Here is a 17,795-nt window from a genome sequence, read left to right as displayed (position 1 = left end):
GTGTGGGGAAAAGTGTTACAAACTAATGAGGAACATTCGTTTTTACAGAACGTAATCTATAGTGTTTGGGAGTTGTTTGTCTCAATAGGCTGTAGTAATCAAAAGTAATGAACCTATTATGAGCAGGACCTCTGAGGGCCCGGCGTGGCATTAAGAGTGTGGCACATAAAAGGTTTATTAAAGGAAATTAAGGTCCATCACTGCCACACCTGCTCCCCTATTATAAATGTATGACAGGTCAGTGCCTTCAATCACAACAGCAAACGAGAGAGAGGAGTCATGTTTCCCATTACCAGGGAAAAGTAACAGCATATCCTATGACTCACAGATTTCACTGGCCTGTGACCACTATACGCCACCATCAGCCTGGAATAATTACGTTTAATAGGTTTTATTTGGGACCCACAAGCAACAGCCAGCGAGAGTGGATGGATTTTAGCAACTATTTTTGTCTAAACACACACACACACACACACACACACACACACACACTGAGGCGGTGTCTGCACTTTAATGTCATTATTTAGTGTCATTACAATTTTACTCACCTTTGAAACTTTTTTTTTTTCTCCCCCCCAACGTTATACTTTATGTGTTTGCATATTACTGATGTTTTTTAGGAGCTCTTTGCGATGTTGTCGTGCACACAAATTGATTTAAAGGCTCACAGGTTGACAACAACAAAAATCTACCATAATCTATAAAGACTATTTATCCATTTCTAATAAAAAAAAAAAGTAAATAAAAATGTTATAAATTAAAATGTTTAGTGGCTCATCTCTACACTGCATGTTTTTATTTTATTTTACAGATGGATTCTGAAGGTGAGGAGCAAACCCTGAGAACATGTAACGGCAGCACAGGTGAGAACAGCTTTCAGTTTTTTGTTTGGTTTTGACTGAACACACACACACACACACACACACACACGTTCCACTTATCGCCATGGGTTAGGGGTATCGGTTCAATAATCCAACTTTATAACTCAATTTTATGTATTATCTTACCGGTCTGAAGAGCACTGCACTGCCATTTCATTATTCAGAGGGGAATAACTTCATTAAATTGGAACACTAGCTGAAATTAGTTAAGGAGTGTGAATATATATGTTGTGATTGAAAACCTCTAGACTGGATGTGTCATTATGCAAGTGTTCAGGGCCTCTGAGGCCCGCCTGCTCACGCTGGAGCTATTACTACATGTGGGGGGAAAAAATTCATGAAAAGTGTTATTATTGGTTGTGCTTCATAGGAGTAGGGCTAGAACTTATGAATGAGATTCACGCGAGGCCCCCTGGGAAAAAAACAAAATTGATTTACCCTTTTAGATCATGTTGTCAAAGGAAGAGCTACCGTTGGTCTCCCAGAGAACCAGCAGCCTGAATGAGAAACCGTTTCAGATCAATGGCGAGACCACTTCTCCATCCTTGTGCTGATTACACCCGATGGCATTGTAAAAAAAGAGAATGAAGGTCAAAGGCCGCATGGAGCAGAATTAGCCCAGGTGGCACCGTCCCTAAATCATTAGCTACAAAACAAATATTTACAGAACATTGTAAAAAAAAAAAGATTCATTAGCAAAATCGCCCCAAAAAGTAGTGAGTCGGTTTGAGCCTTTGATGAAGAATATGTGGACAGATGCTGTGCTGCTGTAGTGGAAATGTAAACATGACGTTTTATCTGTTCTTTTTTTTTTTTGGCCTTTATTTTCACAGGGCTCGCCAACTGCATCACCGAGACTCACAGGTGAAACTTTATGACGTGAATTTTCCTCATCTTCATGCCAAATAGGGAATCATTTCTTTCCAAAATCATATGAGATTCATTAAGAGGTTTTTTTTTAACTTCATAAAATAAAGTCTAATTTTTAATATATTTGTTTTTGTTGACCCTGCTGTACCTTTTTTTTTTTTTTTTTTTTTTTTATCCGTTCCCCTCTTCCCCTCCAGCCCATATGGGTCCATGGCGAGGAAGAGGAGCGCTCAGGAAGGGGTGCAGGGCGCCCCCGTCAACAAGAGAAAGTCCCTGCTGATGAAGCCCCGCCACTACAGCCCCAGCGAGGCATGTGAAGAGGAGAGCGAGGACCTGGCACCGCCACAGGACAAAGAAGAGCTGAGGAACATTGACACTCCAGCAGGTAAACAGATGTCCTGTTGTTTTGTCTGTTTTGATGAACAATTGACGCTGAATTTTAAAATCCCATCTGTTGCATTCATATTTCCCCCTCCCTCTGCCATCAGCCAGCAGCCGCAGTCATTGTGCAGTGGAAGTGAAAGACTACGCTGCTGGGTCCACATTAGTTGTGTCTCACGTCCACAAATTGAAGTTTTGACAGCTGATCTGCCATGATATTTTTGGCGTGGCTCTACCCTCTTTTGATGAGGCCAGATTTCAGACCCCTCATCTGTCTTTTTTTTTACAAAAGCCACGCCAAAACCCATTGAATCCATAGAATGAGCCGCTGAATGGGGGAGTGCACCAGTTCACTTTGATTTAAATTAAACTTCCTCCGTTCGTTTAAAAACGAATTAACGCTGAAGTTGCCTATTGTGAGAAACAAATGAGGCGTCAACATCGCTTGGTGTATGTTTTAATGTCTAACCGTTTTTATTTTTACTAAACCACACACACGCACAAAAAAAAAAAACCATTTCATAAACAACAGTTTAAAAATTGTTTGCTTTCACTTATGCCACTCTCCTTTTTTCAGCGAGAGAAAATGTTTTCTTTTTTCCTAATGAATCGAATTTTGTGCATTTTGGCAACATTGTTTGTGGTGTACATGTGCATTCTCGCCCACTATAATCTGCACTGATTTTGTATATTTTTAACGATGTAACTAAGCAACAAACGTAATTGTCCCTTTCAAAAGCTTTTGTTAGGCCCTCTAACACAGTCTAATACATAATTAGGCATAATGTCTACAGCTCATTATAGTACACATGTGTGTAGTTAAATGGACCAGGAGAGTAGCTCACTGAATTGTGTGGATTCACTGGAAAAGGAATGTATTTGTTTCCTGGGTACATATTACATTACAATTATCTAAGTAATTCACTGTGCATCATCAGTTTTTCCCTTTTGTTGTGGATTCTAGATACTTTTCCTTTTCATCACCCAGAGTTGACTGACAGCTGTATATTTTCTTTATTTGAACCTGATATTCAGTGGACCACCTTTAAAAACAAAATGCTGCCAAAATAAAAAATAAAAAGTCTGAACAATGCCAAATGAACACGTATATTGATAAACAATTCCAGAACATATTTTGCTGTTATTGTCAGATTTGGGGGCTATTTTCTGGGAAAAAACAAAAATAAAATTGGACAAGTGGACTGGAGGCAGTGGGGTTTTTTTTGTTTTTCTATGGGAAGCTGGTTATATCTGCATTTTAGCAAAAAGGGAGAAAAATAAGCCTCTCGTTTGGTCGAGCCACACTGCGTTCAACTCCAGCCAACTGCAGTCCTGCTGCAGAGTGCTGGTAATGGCTATTCTGGAGTACAAACTGTTCACCTGTTCCAACACACAAACCACCGGAGGGATCCAAGTTTTTTTCCTCCATCTCTTTCTTTTTTTCACTGCACTTCTGTGTCCCTGCGCTTGTGTGTGTGTGTGTGTGTGTGTGTGTGTGTGTGTGTGTGTGTGTGTGTGTGTGTGTGTGTGTGTGTGTGTGTGTGTGTGTGTGTGTGTGTGTGTGTGTGTGTAGGCCTGTGTGCTAGTGTACGCGGCTGTGTCGGGCCGTGGAGTCCATCTGGATGAAAAACAAAACCCTTGTTGCTCGACTCGATAAATGTAAATACGTGTAACTGGCTTTAATTTTTCATTCAACATGGTTTTGTCTTTAAACACCTCTTTTCAAATATTTTTTCACTGCAGGGATCCAATGTCACAAAATGCATCAAATCATCAACTTCCACTGCTTTTATATATATTTACAAAACAATTGTTTGTCTTTTTATTATCAGTGCCACACATTTTGTTAAAGCTCTTTTTGGCGAGGATTTAGTTTTCGTGCTGCTCCCCATTAATAATATTAATAATAATAATAATCATCCTCGACATTGTGTGATCTGATTCTCACAATCCTTCTCTATCTGTCTATCTTCTCAACCTATCCAATATATCTGGTGTCTGGCCACTTAAGAGGATCTACGTCCAGAGTCCAGCTCTGAAAGTAAAAACCCTCGCAGCCCAAAGAGCCTTAATCGAGCATAAGTTTGGATGCTTTTGGAGGATCAAGAGAGATTTTGGTGAATCAATCCAGATGATAGCTTCCCATTGTTAATCACTGACCATGACTTAATATAATCAGTGGTGTTAATAAAGTGTTGTTTCAGATGCACTTAGGATAACCCTAACCCTCTTCTGTCTGTATCACTGATCGGCCTTTCAGCTTCACACAATCTTGTGGCTTTTTTTTTTTTTTTTTTGGCACATGTGACCAGGGATTTCTGGATTTATGCTAAAAAGATAGACGGCAAAGGGTCAAAGGCAAATTGAATTATTGAGAGCACTCAGCAAAATAAGCTAGAGAAAAGAGATTATATGAAATGACTAATTAGTGTGAAATTTAAGAACAAATCCATATATATATTTCATTAATCTGCAATAACGCTGCTACATGTATCACATATGTGTTCTCTTATCAAACCCACAAGGATTTTAACACTCAAAAGTCTTTTGTTTAATCAGTCATCTTCCAAAAATAAATACTTGACATTATTAGAAAAACTCTCTAATGTTGTAAAACAATAAACTAAATGATCTACTAACTATTTCCTGCAGCATTATGCTTTTTAATGGTTTATCATGGGTTGTTAATATTTTATTCTACAATAATAAACTGTAAAAATGTGCTTTATTTAACTGAGAAAAATCCATTTTACTATTTACTGCTTAAAAACAGAGTTTAAATCATCTGTAAATATTAACAATCAGACGTTTTTTTATGGACACACATATATAAGTTAAATTTACTTTTAATACATTGACATTTCTGATATTCATTTAATCTTAAAGCTGTTTTTCAACCAGTTTTTTCAAGCTTCTCATAACGATTTTCTTAAGAAACTGCAGTTGAATTAGAGACACAAATTCCTATCAAATGAAATGATCTATTTACTTGTATTTTTAGCAATTTTGGATCATGTTCACTAAGTAAAGCCACTCTTTACTGTGGGCACTGTTAGCTGTTGTGCCTTCATCGTTTTTTTGTCATTGTCAGTTTTTGAGGTGTATAGTTGGCTTCTCCTAAACCAAATTCTGCGGCACAGACAGCAGCAGCTAACAGAGATTTCTCTCTTTTATCTTCATGTTTGTAGTTTCCTCCATCTGTGTTTTCAGGAATCCTCTTCACTTTCCTTGTTCACATCTCTAGAAACAACCATTATGTGTTTTTTAAAATCTGTTTTCTGTGCAGATGACAACATGTTGCTGCTTGGTTTGCACTTAAAACTACACATATTAATGAAAAAAAAACTGATGTTCACCGTCCACCGCAGGGTAAATCCCTCCATAATCTTATATAAATCTATATTGGGTTGCTGCTCCAATTGGAGACACAAGAAAACAATTGTGTTTCTCATCTCCAGGTTTCATGTTCAACTAGCAAACAGAAGGGTCATATATGTTTTCTAAAATACACTTGAGGAATTGCTTGGAAATCTTGCAACCTTATGATTATCATTTCTATTGCAGCATGTGTTCTTCTAAATCCTCTAGGTTTCAAAAAAACATGTTTTTCTCCAGATATTATTTTTGGGAAAAGTAACAAAATCCAAAACCTTTAAAAGGATTAAGAGAAGATTATCGAGGACGTACAATTCTTATCATGTGTGTGACTGAGGGGTTCACAAAAGAACATGTTTGGTCTTGAAAAATACATAAAATAACAGAGAATTTTCTTGTTGTTTTAGATGGGAACTTAAGTGCAATCAATGGAGTTGCCTACAAAAATGGCTGCGACGACGCAGCAGCAAAGTCCAGCGATTCTCTCGGATGGTCAGAAATCACATCCGATGGCTCTCCGCAGTGTGAGCCGGACGCATCCGAGCCTCCGATGGATGAAGAGGACGAGGAGCTCCTCAACAATGAAAGAGAAGACCAAAGTCAAGACAGGATGAGCGGTGCGTCGTCGCCTCAGAGTCCGTACGAAGACATGAGGGAGGCCGAGTGGGAGCCTCCGTCTCTGTCTGCCGACCTGAACGGCTCCCACTGCAGCCCCTCCACAGCCTCCGAAGACCTTTCAGGCAGGAACAGCCACGTGAAAGAAGAGCCTCACTTGGATTTGGGCGGTCCGATGGGTAGGGCGAGCATTATTCATGCTGAGGCCCTGAGGTACAGGCCGCTCCAGGCGGAGGAGGACAGCGAGGGGGAGGCGGAGGTGGAGAGGCCGCCTCAGCTGGACGGCTGGGCTCTGGGCCTCCACGAAAGAGGCCTGGACATGGGCCGAGGGAGGGTGAACTTCAGCATGTTGGAGCAGGCCATAGCTCTGCAGACGGAGCAGAGACAGGTGCTGCACCACGCCTACAGGGAGATGGACCGGTTCCTCATGGAGCAGATGACCAACGAGAGGAGGCACCACAGGATGATGGACATGGACGGCAGACTCAACTATCATGGAGGAAAAGGTAACGGCATGGAGGGGAAGACCCCGCGATGCGAGGTGATATAAAGACAGCTACAAAGTGATCATTATGGGAAAACGATTGGTTTTCACCAATGTCATCCGTCACCCGGCGTTAATCAGGCAGAATACTTGTGATTTGGATGATTGGGCTCTCAAAAAAAAACATTAGAAGGAATAAAAGAAGCAAACGCATGGGAGGGGGGGGGAATCAGAGAGAGGAAATCCTCTTAAGTACTAAAACATTTTGGCAACAAGTGAAGTAATAAATAAACAGACTAAAATAAAGAAGAATAACATATTCTGATGGAATTGCTACTACTCAGAATATTGGATTTTGATAGGAATCAACTGGATATTTAACCATGACCATAAGTCTTAAATCCTCCTAAAGTACCTCTCATGTTTCCCTCTGATTCTTCAAATCACTGCAGCTAAATGTGTAATCCCAGATGTAATCTTTCGATGGATGGGCATTAAGAAGTGAATGGTGAACTGCAGCCTTAACTAAAATGGCAGATTAATAAACGCGTTTTGTGAAAAAAGTGTCTAGCTTTGCATGATTTTTCAATCTGTTGACCTATGTACAATATGTGCTCAGGAAAGTGCAAGTGCATTATATGCATGTTTCACACTTAAAGACAGGAGGGATTTGGTGTGTTAATGCAGCAGTACAGCGGTTGTATTATATCTATTTATTGTGAAATCTTGTTCTACTGTGTCCCCAGATTCTCCACGCACAGATAAAAAGGACATAAAGTGTCCGACTCCTGGCTGCGATGGCACTGGTCATGTGACCGGCCTCTACCCGCACCACAGGAGTTTGTCCGGGTGTCCTCACAAAGTCCGAGTTCCTCCGGAGAGTAAGTCACACAAGCTCTTCTGTGTATACATAATTGGTGATTTATACGTATAAAAACTGCCAGTCAGTAGGATTTATAATCAGTCACAGTAATTGAAATCCTCTTAGCGCGGACCCAAAGACAAGAAAGACCTGCTTATACATTTAGTTCAATTCAAAAGATGTGCAGGAAACTTTTTCAAATAAACTTAAAGGATTTCCTCTCCCCTCTCTCTTTCTCTTAATGTGCTGTAATGTGTGAATATTGAATTCTTTCTTTTTTCTTTTACCCCTCACATTGGCGATTGTCAAGCCATTTCAATATAACTCAACAAACATTCGACATTAAACAGTAATGTTACAAAAGGAACAGAAAAAGTAATTAACTTTTTTCAAAAAAGCGCGTGCTCTTAGACTGGAGGCAGTATTTGCAAATCAAAGGGCTAGCTAACGCAGCATTCAAAAATAAATAGACAACTCCAACAAACTAATTGGAGAATATGTACAGAAAAGAAGTTTCTGAGGATACAGAGCGGACCTTTAACGACGCGTTTGTTTTTGAAGAATATAATCGGCTGTCTCGTTACGCTCCTCTTTGCACTAAGCTATTTACATTTCAGGCACATTACAGCATTCCTCCAAAGCCTTTTGTTTTTATTCCCTCCTGTTTCTGTCTCTGTAGGATCTTTGCTCTGTCGGCATTAATGTACCAACCGGTTACATAAAGCATCATTTAAACGTGTAGACATTTGTTTTATTTCCTTAATGCTCTGCATATATATATTCGTATTTAGCATCTTATAATCTTCCAGCTTGATTATGTCTTACATGTTGAATTATTTCTGTCTCTTACTGAGCTTATCTCCCCTCTCTGTCCTCCGTCCCTTTAGTCCTGGCCATGCATGAGAACGTCCTCAAGTGCCCTACACCCGGGTGCACAGGAAGAGGCCATGTCAACAGCAACCGTAGCACCCACCGGAGGTACGTCCACGGCTCAAAGCCATTAGAAAACCTGCACCCTGTTCATAGTTGAGTTACAGTATTAAGGCTAATGTGTTTGATTCCCCCCCCCCGACCAGTCTCTCAGGCTGCCCCATCGCCGCCGCGGTGAAAGTCTCCAAACCTCAGGACGAGGGCCTGAAATGCAGACAAACACCTGACCGCTCACCGAGGTACAGCGCTCTGCCAGATAACACAGAGGATTTACACCGCTATCAATGTGGTCACATGTGCAGGACCTAATCATTACGACAACCCAGAAAACATATTCAGCTCTGGAGTGGACTGAAGTTGTAAAAGCGCAACTGAGGTTTATGCAAAAAAGTGATAAACACTATTATTGTTGAGGGGAGTGTGGGATATTTTTATTCACTGATCCCAGCAGAACACACGGTCTATTTTGAGCTTTCCAAGCAGACAGAAGCAATGGTTGCTGGTCCTGTGAGTTCCTCTCTATTAGAGATGATAAAAGAGCAGAACTCTTTGTTCCCTGTGGATATATCATGGGCAGGATGCCCACTCCTACTATATTAATTAGTCTGGCAACCTGGCTGTGGATCTACAACACACATCAGATCCCAGACTATGTGTACAAAAGCACTGGCATCCCCGAATGGTCCAAAACAACGTCTTTACTTAACCGCTTAATATGAGCTTATTGGGCACTTGTTATTTCACAAGGTTTTGCACAATAAAATTAAGTCTTCCCCCCCCTCCCCCCTCTTATTTGTCTCCTGGTAGAGCCATCGGCTTGATAAAGAAGTTCGAGATGAACCAGTTGAACTACAGGCTCTCTCATCCGGTAGCGGCCTTGAAAACGAGCCTCACAAAAGACATGGACAAGTACAGCAGAATCCGCTTTGATTACGCCAGCTTTGATGCACAGGTCTTCGGCAAACAGCCTCTGATGGGGACCAACCAGGACCAGGAAATGCCACATTTTCCCGATTGTAAGTTTTTTGCATTTTATTTGAGGCCAAAAAAAAAGCTATTTGTTAACATGGTACTAAAGGTGAATACATTTTTGTCACATTTTTCAGATATGAAACCTTTTTTTCAGCCACAAAATATCAAGTTTATCACGTTTTACAGATCCCATCTATTGTTCTGTATCAGTGGTTGTTTTATATCTTTTTTTCTACGTGCTATCAGGTTGAAGTAGTAACATCGGGTCTCTCTCTAACTATAATACTCTCTAATTATTTGTCTTTTAGCACCTCAGCAGTATCACGGCTTCCTCGGCGCTCCAGGTGGCGTCTTGCCCACCTCCGGTCAGCACAGCCCGCCGAGTCAATTCAGAAAAGAAGACGGTCTCCAGGCCGCGGCAGCGACAGCCGCCATCCTTAACCTCTCCACCCGCTACCGGAAGAACATGGAGGCTGTCGGCGGCCGGCCCTTGGCAACCTCCACAAAGGTAATCAAATTAGACCACTTGGAAAGGTATTTAATGTGGCCATTTTTAAAGGAACTCTGATTTGTGTATAAAAAGGGAAGACATCAAAAGAGAGAATTTGGCAAAGGGGAGCCTGGCGCTCCGGTGGCAGAAACACAAGGAGGTTGCTTCTCCATAAAGCTTTAATGTACACAAATGAATAGTTCTTTAATCACATCAAAAGCAGAAAAACAATCAGGCTTCTTTACCAATTACAACTACTCGTGGATTTTTTTAATAAAACATGTGGTACTGTATTTTGTTTCGACATCAGCTGGCATGTAAAAACCCTGAACTGTTGTCTGAAAACCGCCTCTCGCCCGCTGCAGATGGCAGAGGATATTTTGCTTAGTTACATGATCCAGGATAGGCTGTGTGTCTACACCAGATAGCATTTAAAAGCATTTTTATGGATTAAGCCAATCAGCTAAAGGAGTTAACATCTGAAAAGTTTAATTCGCACAAAGAAAAAAAAACCAAACTCTTCTTGGAAGTGGGTGCAGTTTCCAAAATCTCTTCTGCTGTCGCTAAATCTCCAACGCGGCTCATTGTGTTTGGCTTTTTCTAAACTTCATGATTAATATTGATCGCATTCTGTGGGTTACATACGTGCGCGCTGTAATGTAGATGATTCAAGGTTTCCACACCTACACAGCACAGATCCTTGTCTCCCAGCTTGTTGAGCTGAGAATGTGGCCCCGTACCAGGTACCAGCCCACTGAATGAATAAAACAGTGTTAGCAAGTTAATCATCTGTTCTCGTTTACAGCTTAGTTGTCTTTGGAAAGACGTACAAAATAAAGAACAGCTTTCAAGTCGGGAAAAAAAAAAAAGGGGGGGGGTGGCCATATTTAGAGTGTTGTACGTCGTCGGATGCTTTAACTTATCTGCATATGTATATTATGTGTTGAGATATCGCACACATAAAAGCACCACATCGCTGTCCTTTAAAGTGTGAAAACAAGCTGTTTTTTTTTTACTTATTTAAAAATGCGAGGCGCTTAAATAATTAATTAAATCAATAAAAGAAAAAAGAATAATCCTGAGTTTAGGTTTTTAGTTTAAAAACGACATTAGAATCTTAATAAATCATAAATAAATTGTTGCACATCCTTTAGCTTTACACTGTAGTTATTTTTGACGAGGTGCACACATCATCAAATGGCTGGATAATTTAAGTGGACAGCCACATCCAATGTTCATGCAAATCATCCCCTTTAATTAATTTGAAAAGCTCCCTTTTGTTGCAAATAAAAATAAATAATGATGTATAGGGTTTAATGAAACATATGCGTTGAATAATTGGTTTCATTTATGGAAACGGATTTCAGCATTTAATGAGGTAAAACTTTTAATACCATAAAAACAGCCATAAGTCATCATGCTATTGCTTTTCAGCAGAAAAAAAAAACGCCAAACACATCTGTCAGCGGGGAAACTTATGCCACATTAAGCTTTTTAATTTTTGCTATAATAATGATGACCTAAAACCAGCAACCCCCCCCAGCTGCCATCATGTTTGTGTGTCCTAGAAAACAGATGACACAGCTGTCACTGAAAAACTACACACCAGTGATTATTTATTTTTTTGTGTTCAGCAGAATTAACGCTGGCTTAGTTTGGTACTTTGTCTGGTGTGAGATAACCACTGTATGCATTATTTAAATACGTTTGTTCGCGTTGCGTTTCAAGTCATTTTATATCACGTTTTAAAGAGAAATGTTGTTGGGTTCAAGTTTACCATATCGCTGCTGTCATATTAATGAGACGTCGTGCTGCTTTATTTACATTCCCTTTTAGTGTAATTAGAAAATAGGTTCTATTTTTATCCCCTGATTCATTTGTTTTCATATGTTAGTGCAGCACGCTCTGCCATGATATGTGAGGCATGCTTTGTTTATTCAACCCTTCTACAACATGTTCTTACTGCCATGAACTGATTAAATGTTGAGGGTTAAACTTCTTTTCCCTTCAGGACATGCTCATAGAGGTGGATGAAAATGGCACCCTGGACCTGAGCATGAAGAAGTGCAAAGACAACGTGAAAGCCCCGACAAAGACGCCTTTGGACGACACGCTGTCCTTCTCTGAGGCGGCGGTGGCCAAAGGCGGCAGCGTGCTCATTAGCCCCGCCTTCTACCAGCCACTGTGTGAGAGAGACAGCTGGGACGGCCCCATCCCCGTCAACTTCAGCAAAGCTCACATGTTGCAGGACGCAGAGGTACAAAAAAAATGATATAAACACAACCACTGACACTTTGGTTGTGATCTGAAAATGTAAGATATGCATTGAGTGCATGAGAACGGCGAGTTATCATGTCACCAAGCAAATACAATGATGAGATTGAGCAGCACAGTAATGGACTTAAAGTAAAAAACTGAGAGAAAAAGTTTATAAATGCTGAGGCTCTTAATTGATCTAAAATGTGAAAATAATTTGGATTTTTCCTTTTCTATCTGTTCAGTTTAGCTGTGAAAATGATATTTTCTAGAAGTTTTCTCTGAACTAACTATCCCTTTACCCCTAAAATGTTTACAGGATTACATAGTTCTTTCCAGGAAACTTCTTTTTATAGGAAATGACAGTTTATTATTATTATTTCATTTCCAAACTAGTAACTAGTAATATCTAGGCCCTCTATTTGCCAACTGCAACTAAAGATATACTTTTCTTTTTATTTGTTTACTTTGTTGACCTAAAAGTTGTCAACTTTAGTCTGAAAATACTTGAATCCCCCTAAAACGTTCAATCATATTTAACATTTTGTGACATTTTCTAAGACAGTGAAGTCAGATCTTTAAATCTAGAGAACATATTAAATATTTTAATAAATATCTCCACATATCATTCAAGTACCTGAATGAATGTTGATCTGGGCTTTCCACTTTTTCTTCCCTTTATTTCACATTCAGTCCTCATTTGTAGTCCTTCTGATAAGGAATCACCACCTTTGCCCTTCTTTTGGAAACCATCCCCAACATCTGGTGACTGCACAATCTTGTCTGTAGCATAAAAATGAAATCCCTATGTCATGGCCATACCTCATAAATACTATGTGGATTAAGAATGACCCTAAATGGATGTATGGTTTACTAGAGTATAAGTATCCTTAAGCATAATCGCGCTCTAACCCCCGGAGCTTTTGTTTTAAGAGTATTATACACTGCTTTTCATTAATTATTCACTTTTAGGTCATTGTCCATCGGGTCAGTTTGAACATTTCAGACAGTGAAAGGCCACGTTCTTTTTCTGTCTCCCCAGGAGGATTACGATCACCTCTCTGTCCTGGAGGAGCAACACTACCACGTAGACGGCAGCATGATGAGTCCCAAAGCCAAGCTGCTATTGCGAGACGCAAAGAAAGAGCTTCTGAGGTGCGTTGAGCTAAAGAACGAAACATCCGCCGGCTGTGCAATAACGTGAGCTTCCCTTTTAGCTGGCAGATGGTCAGTATTAACGACACGCCACAACTTTACATAAGTGGGACAGTTTGAATCAAGTGAGCACTGAGTTACACGTCATTGTAACTGGTGTGTCTGCAGGTTTCATGTGGAGCAGAAATAATTCTATTTTGAAAAAAAGTGAGTTTTTCTCCCTGAACATCCCGTACAAGCTTACAACTCTTGTAGTTAGAGTGCATGCTCTGCCGGGTCTCCTTTTTTGAGAGTCACACCTCGAGAGAGAGAGAAAGTAGGATCCTCTAGTTTCTCCCCCTTCAGTGACATTCAGAGACACACCACTAAACTGAATGTTGAGTAACATGATAATTCATTCTTCTACTAAACTTCCAGCTGTACTAACTTTGCTCTATTTTTAATGCCCATGGACAAAAGGTTCTCAGTGTAAGAGAAAGATGTCAGATGGAGCTGTGGGAACCAAAGTAATCTGTGTATTAAATGCTTTGTGTTCTCCCGCAGCTGTCCGACCCCAGGCTGTGACGGCAGCGGCCACGTGACGGGGAATTATGCATCACATCGGAGGTAACCGTAAATAATTACGTCCTCGTTAGCGGCAGATATATAGACCAAGGAGGGGGTGGGGGGGGGGGAGAAACAGTGCTGATTGTTTAATTATGTTGCTACAGTTACTTGCAGAGTGATATTTCAAAATCACATGTCAGTTGTTTTTTTTTAAACAAACACGGTGACATTAAAAAAAAAAGAAAAAAGAAAAGCTTTCTCGTGAAGAGGAGGTGGAATTGTGTTTTCAAAAGATTTTGTATGAAAATGCTTTGAGACATTGTATTAAGATTATTTAATTCAGCTGTGATCAAAGAGTGCATTAAAGTGACTGTTAGCTCTTTATCCTCTCTAGTGTGTCTGGATGTCCCCTGGCTGACAAAACACTCAAATCACTGATGGCAGCCAACTCTCAGGAACTAAAGTACGTGTTTGGATTTTGCACATTTAACTAGGCAGCTTGTTTTTTTTGGGGGGTCAGTTTGGGTCAATGCTTTCCTTTTCTTTACTTTCCCCTTTCTACTTCCACACTGAGCATGATTTCTATGTACTCTGCATGAAGTACGTTGGCATTTGTGCTACTTTTCCTGCTTATTAGCATGAAATCTCGCAGTCTTTTGCTGTAAAAAGCACCTGGTCTCTGTGTCTCTCAACCTGCAGGTGCCCAACACCTGGTTGTGATGGATCCGGACACGTGACTGGGAACTATGCTTCGCACAGAAGGTAGCAGAGAAAAATCATCGCAACTGAGCATGAAAATACATTTGTCAGATGCATGACATTCAGACAGATGGTGAAAGTGTCACTTTATGCCGCAAACATGCTGCACTTTTCGAATTCTTGTTTTTTTTTTTATTCATATTTTTTGGCTGCTGACTGCTCCAGCGATTAGACTTTTATTTGTGTAGATTCAGATTTCAGACCTTATAGCGGCCTGTAACTACTTAGCTTTTATTTTTTTACTCTTAAATAGATTTCCTCCATGTTAACCCATACTGTCGCCAATCATTTTTAGCTTGTCAGGATGTCCACGTGCCAGAAAGGGAGGTTTGAAGCTCACACCAAACAAGGATGACAAAGATGAGCAAGAGCTTAAGTAAGAGATTTTTTTTCCCCTCATCCCATGCTGTCATGTTTTTTTTTTCTCCTTTTTTTTTGGTTTCAAAAAATAAAAAAATAAAACATTGTGAAAATGCGTCATGCTTTTGTGCCCGGGGCATTATACCTGGAGGCCATTAAGTTAAACAAAGAAAATAATACTTCTCTTGTCGTAACATTAGTGAATTATTTCCTAAGGATTAGCGGCGTGTTTTTGTAGGATTTTTTTCAGGGTTTTGTATTTCCCCCATTTTCTGAATAGAATATCTGGCTTATTACTCTCCACTGAGTGCTTTCTTTATAATTATAGAATATTAAGAAAATGTTGAATTGCCCGCTCTGATGGCATTGCACTCATTTGCAGCTTAATCATTGTCTGTGAAAGTGTTATTGGAAAAAAAATAATGTAATTGATTTGCAGTTTAAATCCAAAGTCAGATATATGAGCCCTTGTTTACTTATACATCTGGACACAGATTTTTTTTTTCTTTTTTAATTACTAATGCAAGGGCATGAGCTTAGGAATTAGACTGGAATAGATCTCATACACATTAAGAGAGAAAGGGAGAGATAGGGGGAGGGTAGCAAAATGTCCCTAGATTATTGTAAATAGTGGGCCATATGGCATGCCTCCATTGTCCTGATGCCTTGCATCAAGCTACCTACCTGTAGTAGATGTAAGTAATGGCACTGGTGTTGTTTTGTCCTCTAAGTGCTGCTGCTGTCGAGTAACAAAATGCTGAAACAGGCTTTTTGCAGCAGCACTCTACAGCATGTGTGCCATTTGTATCATCTCAGGCGACCTTTCACCCTTTATCAATAAGGGAAAGGGTTCACCACCTCCAAATTACATTCTTTCGCATGAGGGGATACATGACAATTATCTGTAATTCATGTCACTCCATTACTGACCTGCAGCAAAAAAAAAAAAAAAAACAGGCCTGAAAATGCAACTGACAAACTCTTAATGATATTCAGCGTGACTTGTGCTTTTGTTTTTCAAGCGCAAACATCAGCAACCTCTGAAAGGAACGCGCTGAACAGAGCGCTCGTTCTAACCCAAGTTTTAGTGGATTAGTAACTTGTAGTTAATACGATTATTTTTAGTTTTGGCGACTTCATTTTTAATCAGCATTTGGCTGGATTAATCAACTTAATGGTTAACAAATCTTCCGGTCTAGTTGTTGAAACAGAGATTTTTTTTTTTGTTTTTGTTTTAATGATGTGGTTGTTATTTTTTACGAGCAGCGTAGAAATGTTATTAAAATGCAGGTTAGTTACATTCTTCCCTGTGTGAGTCAGCGGTGTTTACAACATGTATGGGTTTCTCTGGTAGGTGTCCAGTAATGGGATGTGACGGACAGGGCCATATATCAGGAAAATACACATCCCATCGCAGCGCGGGCAGTTGTCCACTTGCTGCCAAAAGACAGAAGGAGTCGTCCATCAACGGGCTGCCCTTTGCCTGGAAGGCCAATAAACAGGAACTGCCCCATTGTCCCTTGCCTGGCTGCAATGGCCTTGGACATGCCAATAATGTGTTTGCCACTCACAGAAGGTGAGGTCGCCTGTCCTCCATTTTATCTCTAAAAGCAACACTGCTGGTCGACATGTTGCATTCTCAACTCTCATTCACAATCTCCATTGATTCTGAAGTTTTCTGACATTCTCCCTCCTAAAAAAAAAAATGTCCTTTTTATGACCTGGTGGACCACAGCTTGTCGGGATGCCCACTGAACGCACAGAGTATCAAGAAAAAGCACTCAGAGGAGGAGATGATGACCATCAAACTGAAAACCAGCAGTGGTAAGCTACTCTGACATGCTGTGTGGTATTGAAGTATTTTGTATTTTGTATCCCGGCATTGAAAAATACCAATATTTCCAGTTTGAACATGATAAATGACGTGATCTGCTCCGACTCAGGTGTCGAAAACAAAGAAGATATTCAACATTTGGATCATGAAATTAAGGAACTGAATGAATCAAACATGAAAATAGAAGCGGATATGATGCAACTTCAAACGCAGGTAAATATCTACTCTGAGAAGTTTATTTAGATTTTTTTTTATTAATCTTTAACCGCTAAATTTGCCGAATTCTTTATAATTTCTTTGTGTGTTTTTGTACCCGAAAGCAGATATCGTCTATGGAATGTAACCTGAGGACAATTGAAGAGGAGAACAAGATGATCGAACAGCACAACGACAGCCTTCTGAAGGAGCTCGCCCGCCTTAGCCAAGCTCTCATTAACAGCCTAACAGACATTCAGCTGCCTCAAATGGTACAGTAAGCCTCCACCAACGACTCCACCACCACTCATTATATCTAAACCTGTCCTTGGAGAAAATATCATTCTTCTATGAATTGTCCATTTCTTCTTGCTGCGCTGTTTTCACTAATAGTCAAACGTGTTTTTTGTTGCAGGGACCCATCAGTGAGCATAATTTTGAAGCCTATGTGAACACATTAACTGATATGTACAACAACTCGGAGCATGAATACTCTCCAGAGTGCAAGGCCCTCTTGGATAATATCAAACAGGCTATTAAGGGCATCCATGTTTAAGCTGCGGAGCTACCAGGAGGTTTCTTTGACTTGGGATAATGGCACTAGATAGCTCTATTTTACTGAAGAGTGATGGCTTGGCTGCATGTATAAGACAAGGCTTTTGGAAATGTGTTTGGCATTTCCTGGTAAATACACTGCACTGAGAAAAAATTACCAGCCAGATTTGTAATGCTTTTACTGTTTCTGCATTCACTTGATATGTTTATCCTGGTGAGATTTTTACCCCTCTTGCACTTAATTATTTTGTATGGTTTGCTTGATTTTAATCTGT

General features: G+C 40.1%; 1 protein-coding gene across 1 annotated transcript; it reads left to right on the top strand.

Annotated features, from left to right (window-relative positions):
• Positions 1-1,948: 1,948 nt before the first annotated feature.
• st18 (ST18 C2H2C-type zinc finger transcription factor) lies at positions 1,949-17,521 on the top strand. Its single transcript, XM_054596243.1, has 18 exons — positions 1,949-2,136; positions 5,915-6,628; positions 7,353-7,487; positions 8,356-8,446; positions 8,545-8,637; positions 9,206-9,414; positions 9,679-9,878; positions 11,872-12,117; positions 13,159-13,271; positions 13,815-13,877; positions 14,212-14,280; positions 14,517-14,579; positions 14,872-14,952; positions 16,291-16,512; positions 16,672-16,760; positions 16,880-16,983; positions 17,091-17,237; positions 17,381-17,521. The coding sequence occupies exons 1-18, from the start codon at positions 1,962-1,964 to the stop codon at positions 17,519-17,521; spliced, it is 2,955 nt and encodes a 984-aa protein (XP_054452218.1). The 5' UTR covers positions 1,949-1,961.
• Positions 17,522-17,795: the final 274 nt, after the last annotated feature.

This window comes from Anoplopoma fimbria, chromosome 3 (assembly GCF_027596085.1).
Source record: "Anoplopoma fimbria isolate UVic2021 breed Golden Eagle Sablefish chromosome 3, Afim_UVic_2022, whole genome shotgun sequence".
In the NCBI taxonomy this organism is placed as follows: Eukaryota; Metazoa; Chordata; class Actinopteri; order Perciformes; family Anoplopomatidae; genus Anoplopoma; species Anoplopoma fimbria.
Note: the sequence above shows the minus strand (reverse complement) of the source record. Positions and strands in the feature narration are given on the sequence as shown.

Coding starts and splice junctions, on each gene's coding strand:
- st18 (XM_054596243.1), top strand. CDS start 1,962: ATGGCGAGGAAGAGGAGCGCTCAGGAAGGGGTGCAGGGCGCCCCCGTC. Junction 13,272..13,814: donor GCAAAGAAAGAGCTTCTGAG/GTGCGTTGAGCT, acceptor GTTCTCCCGCAG/CTGTCCGACCCCAGGCTGTG. Junction 14,953..16,290: donor AAAGATGAGCAAGAGCTTAA/GTAAGAGATTTT, acceptor TTTCTCTGGTAG/GTGTCCAGTAATGGGATGTG.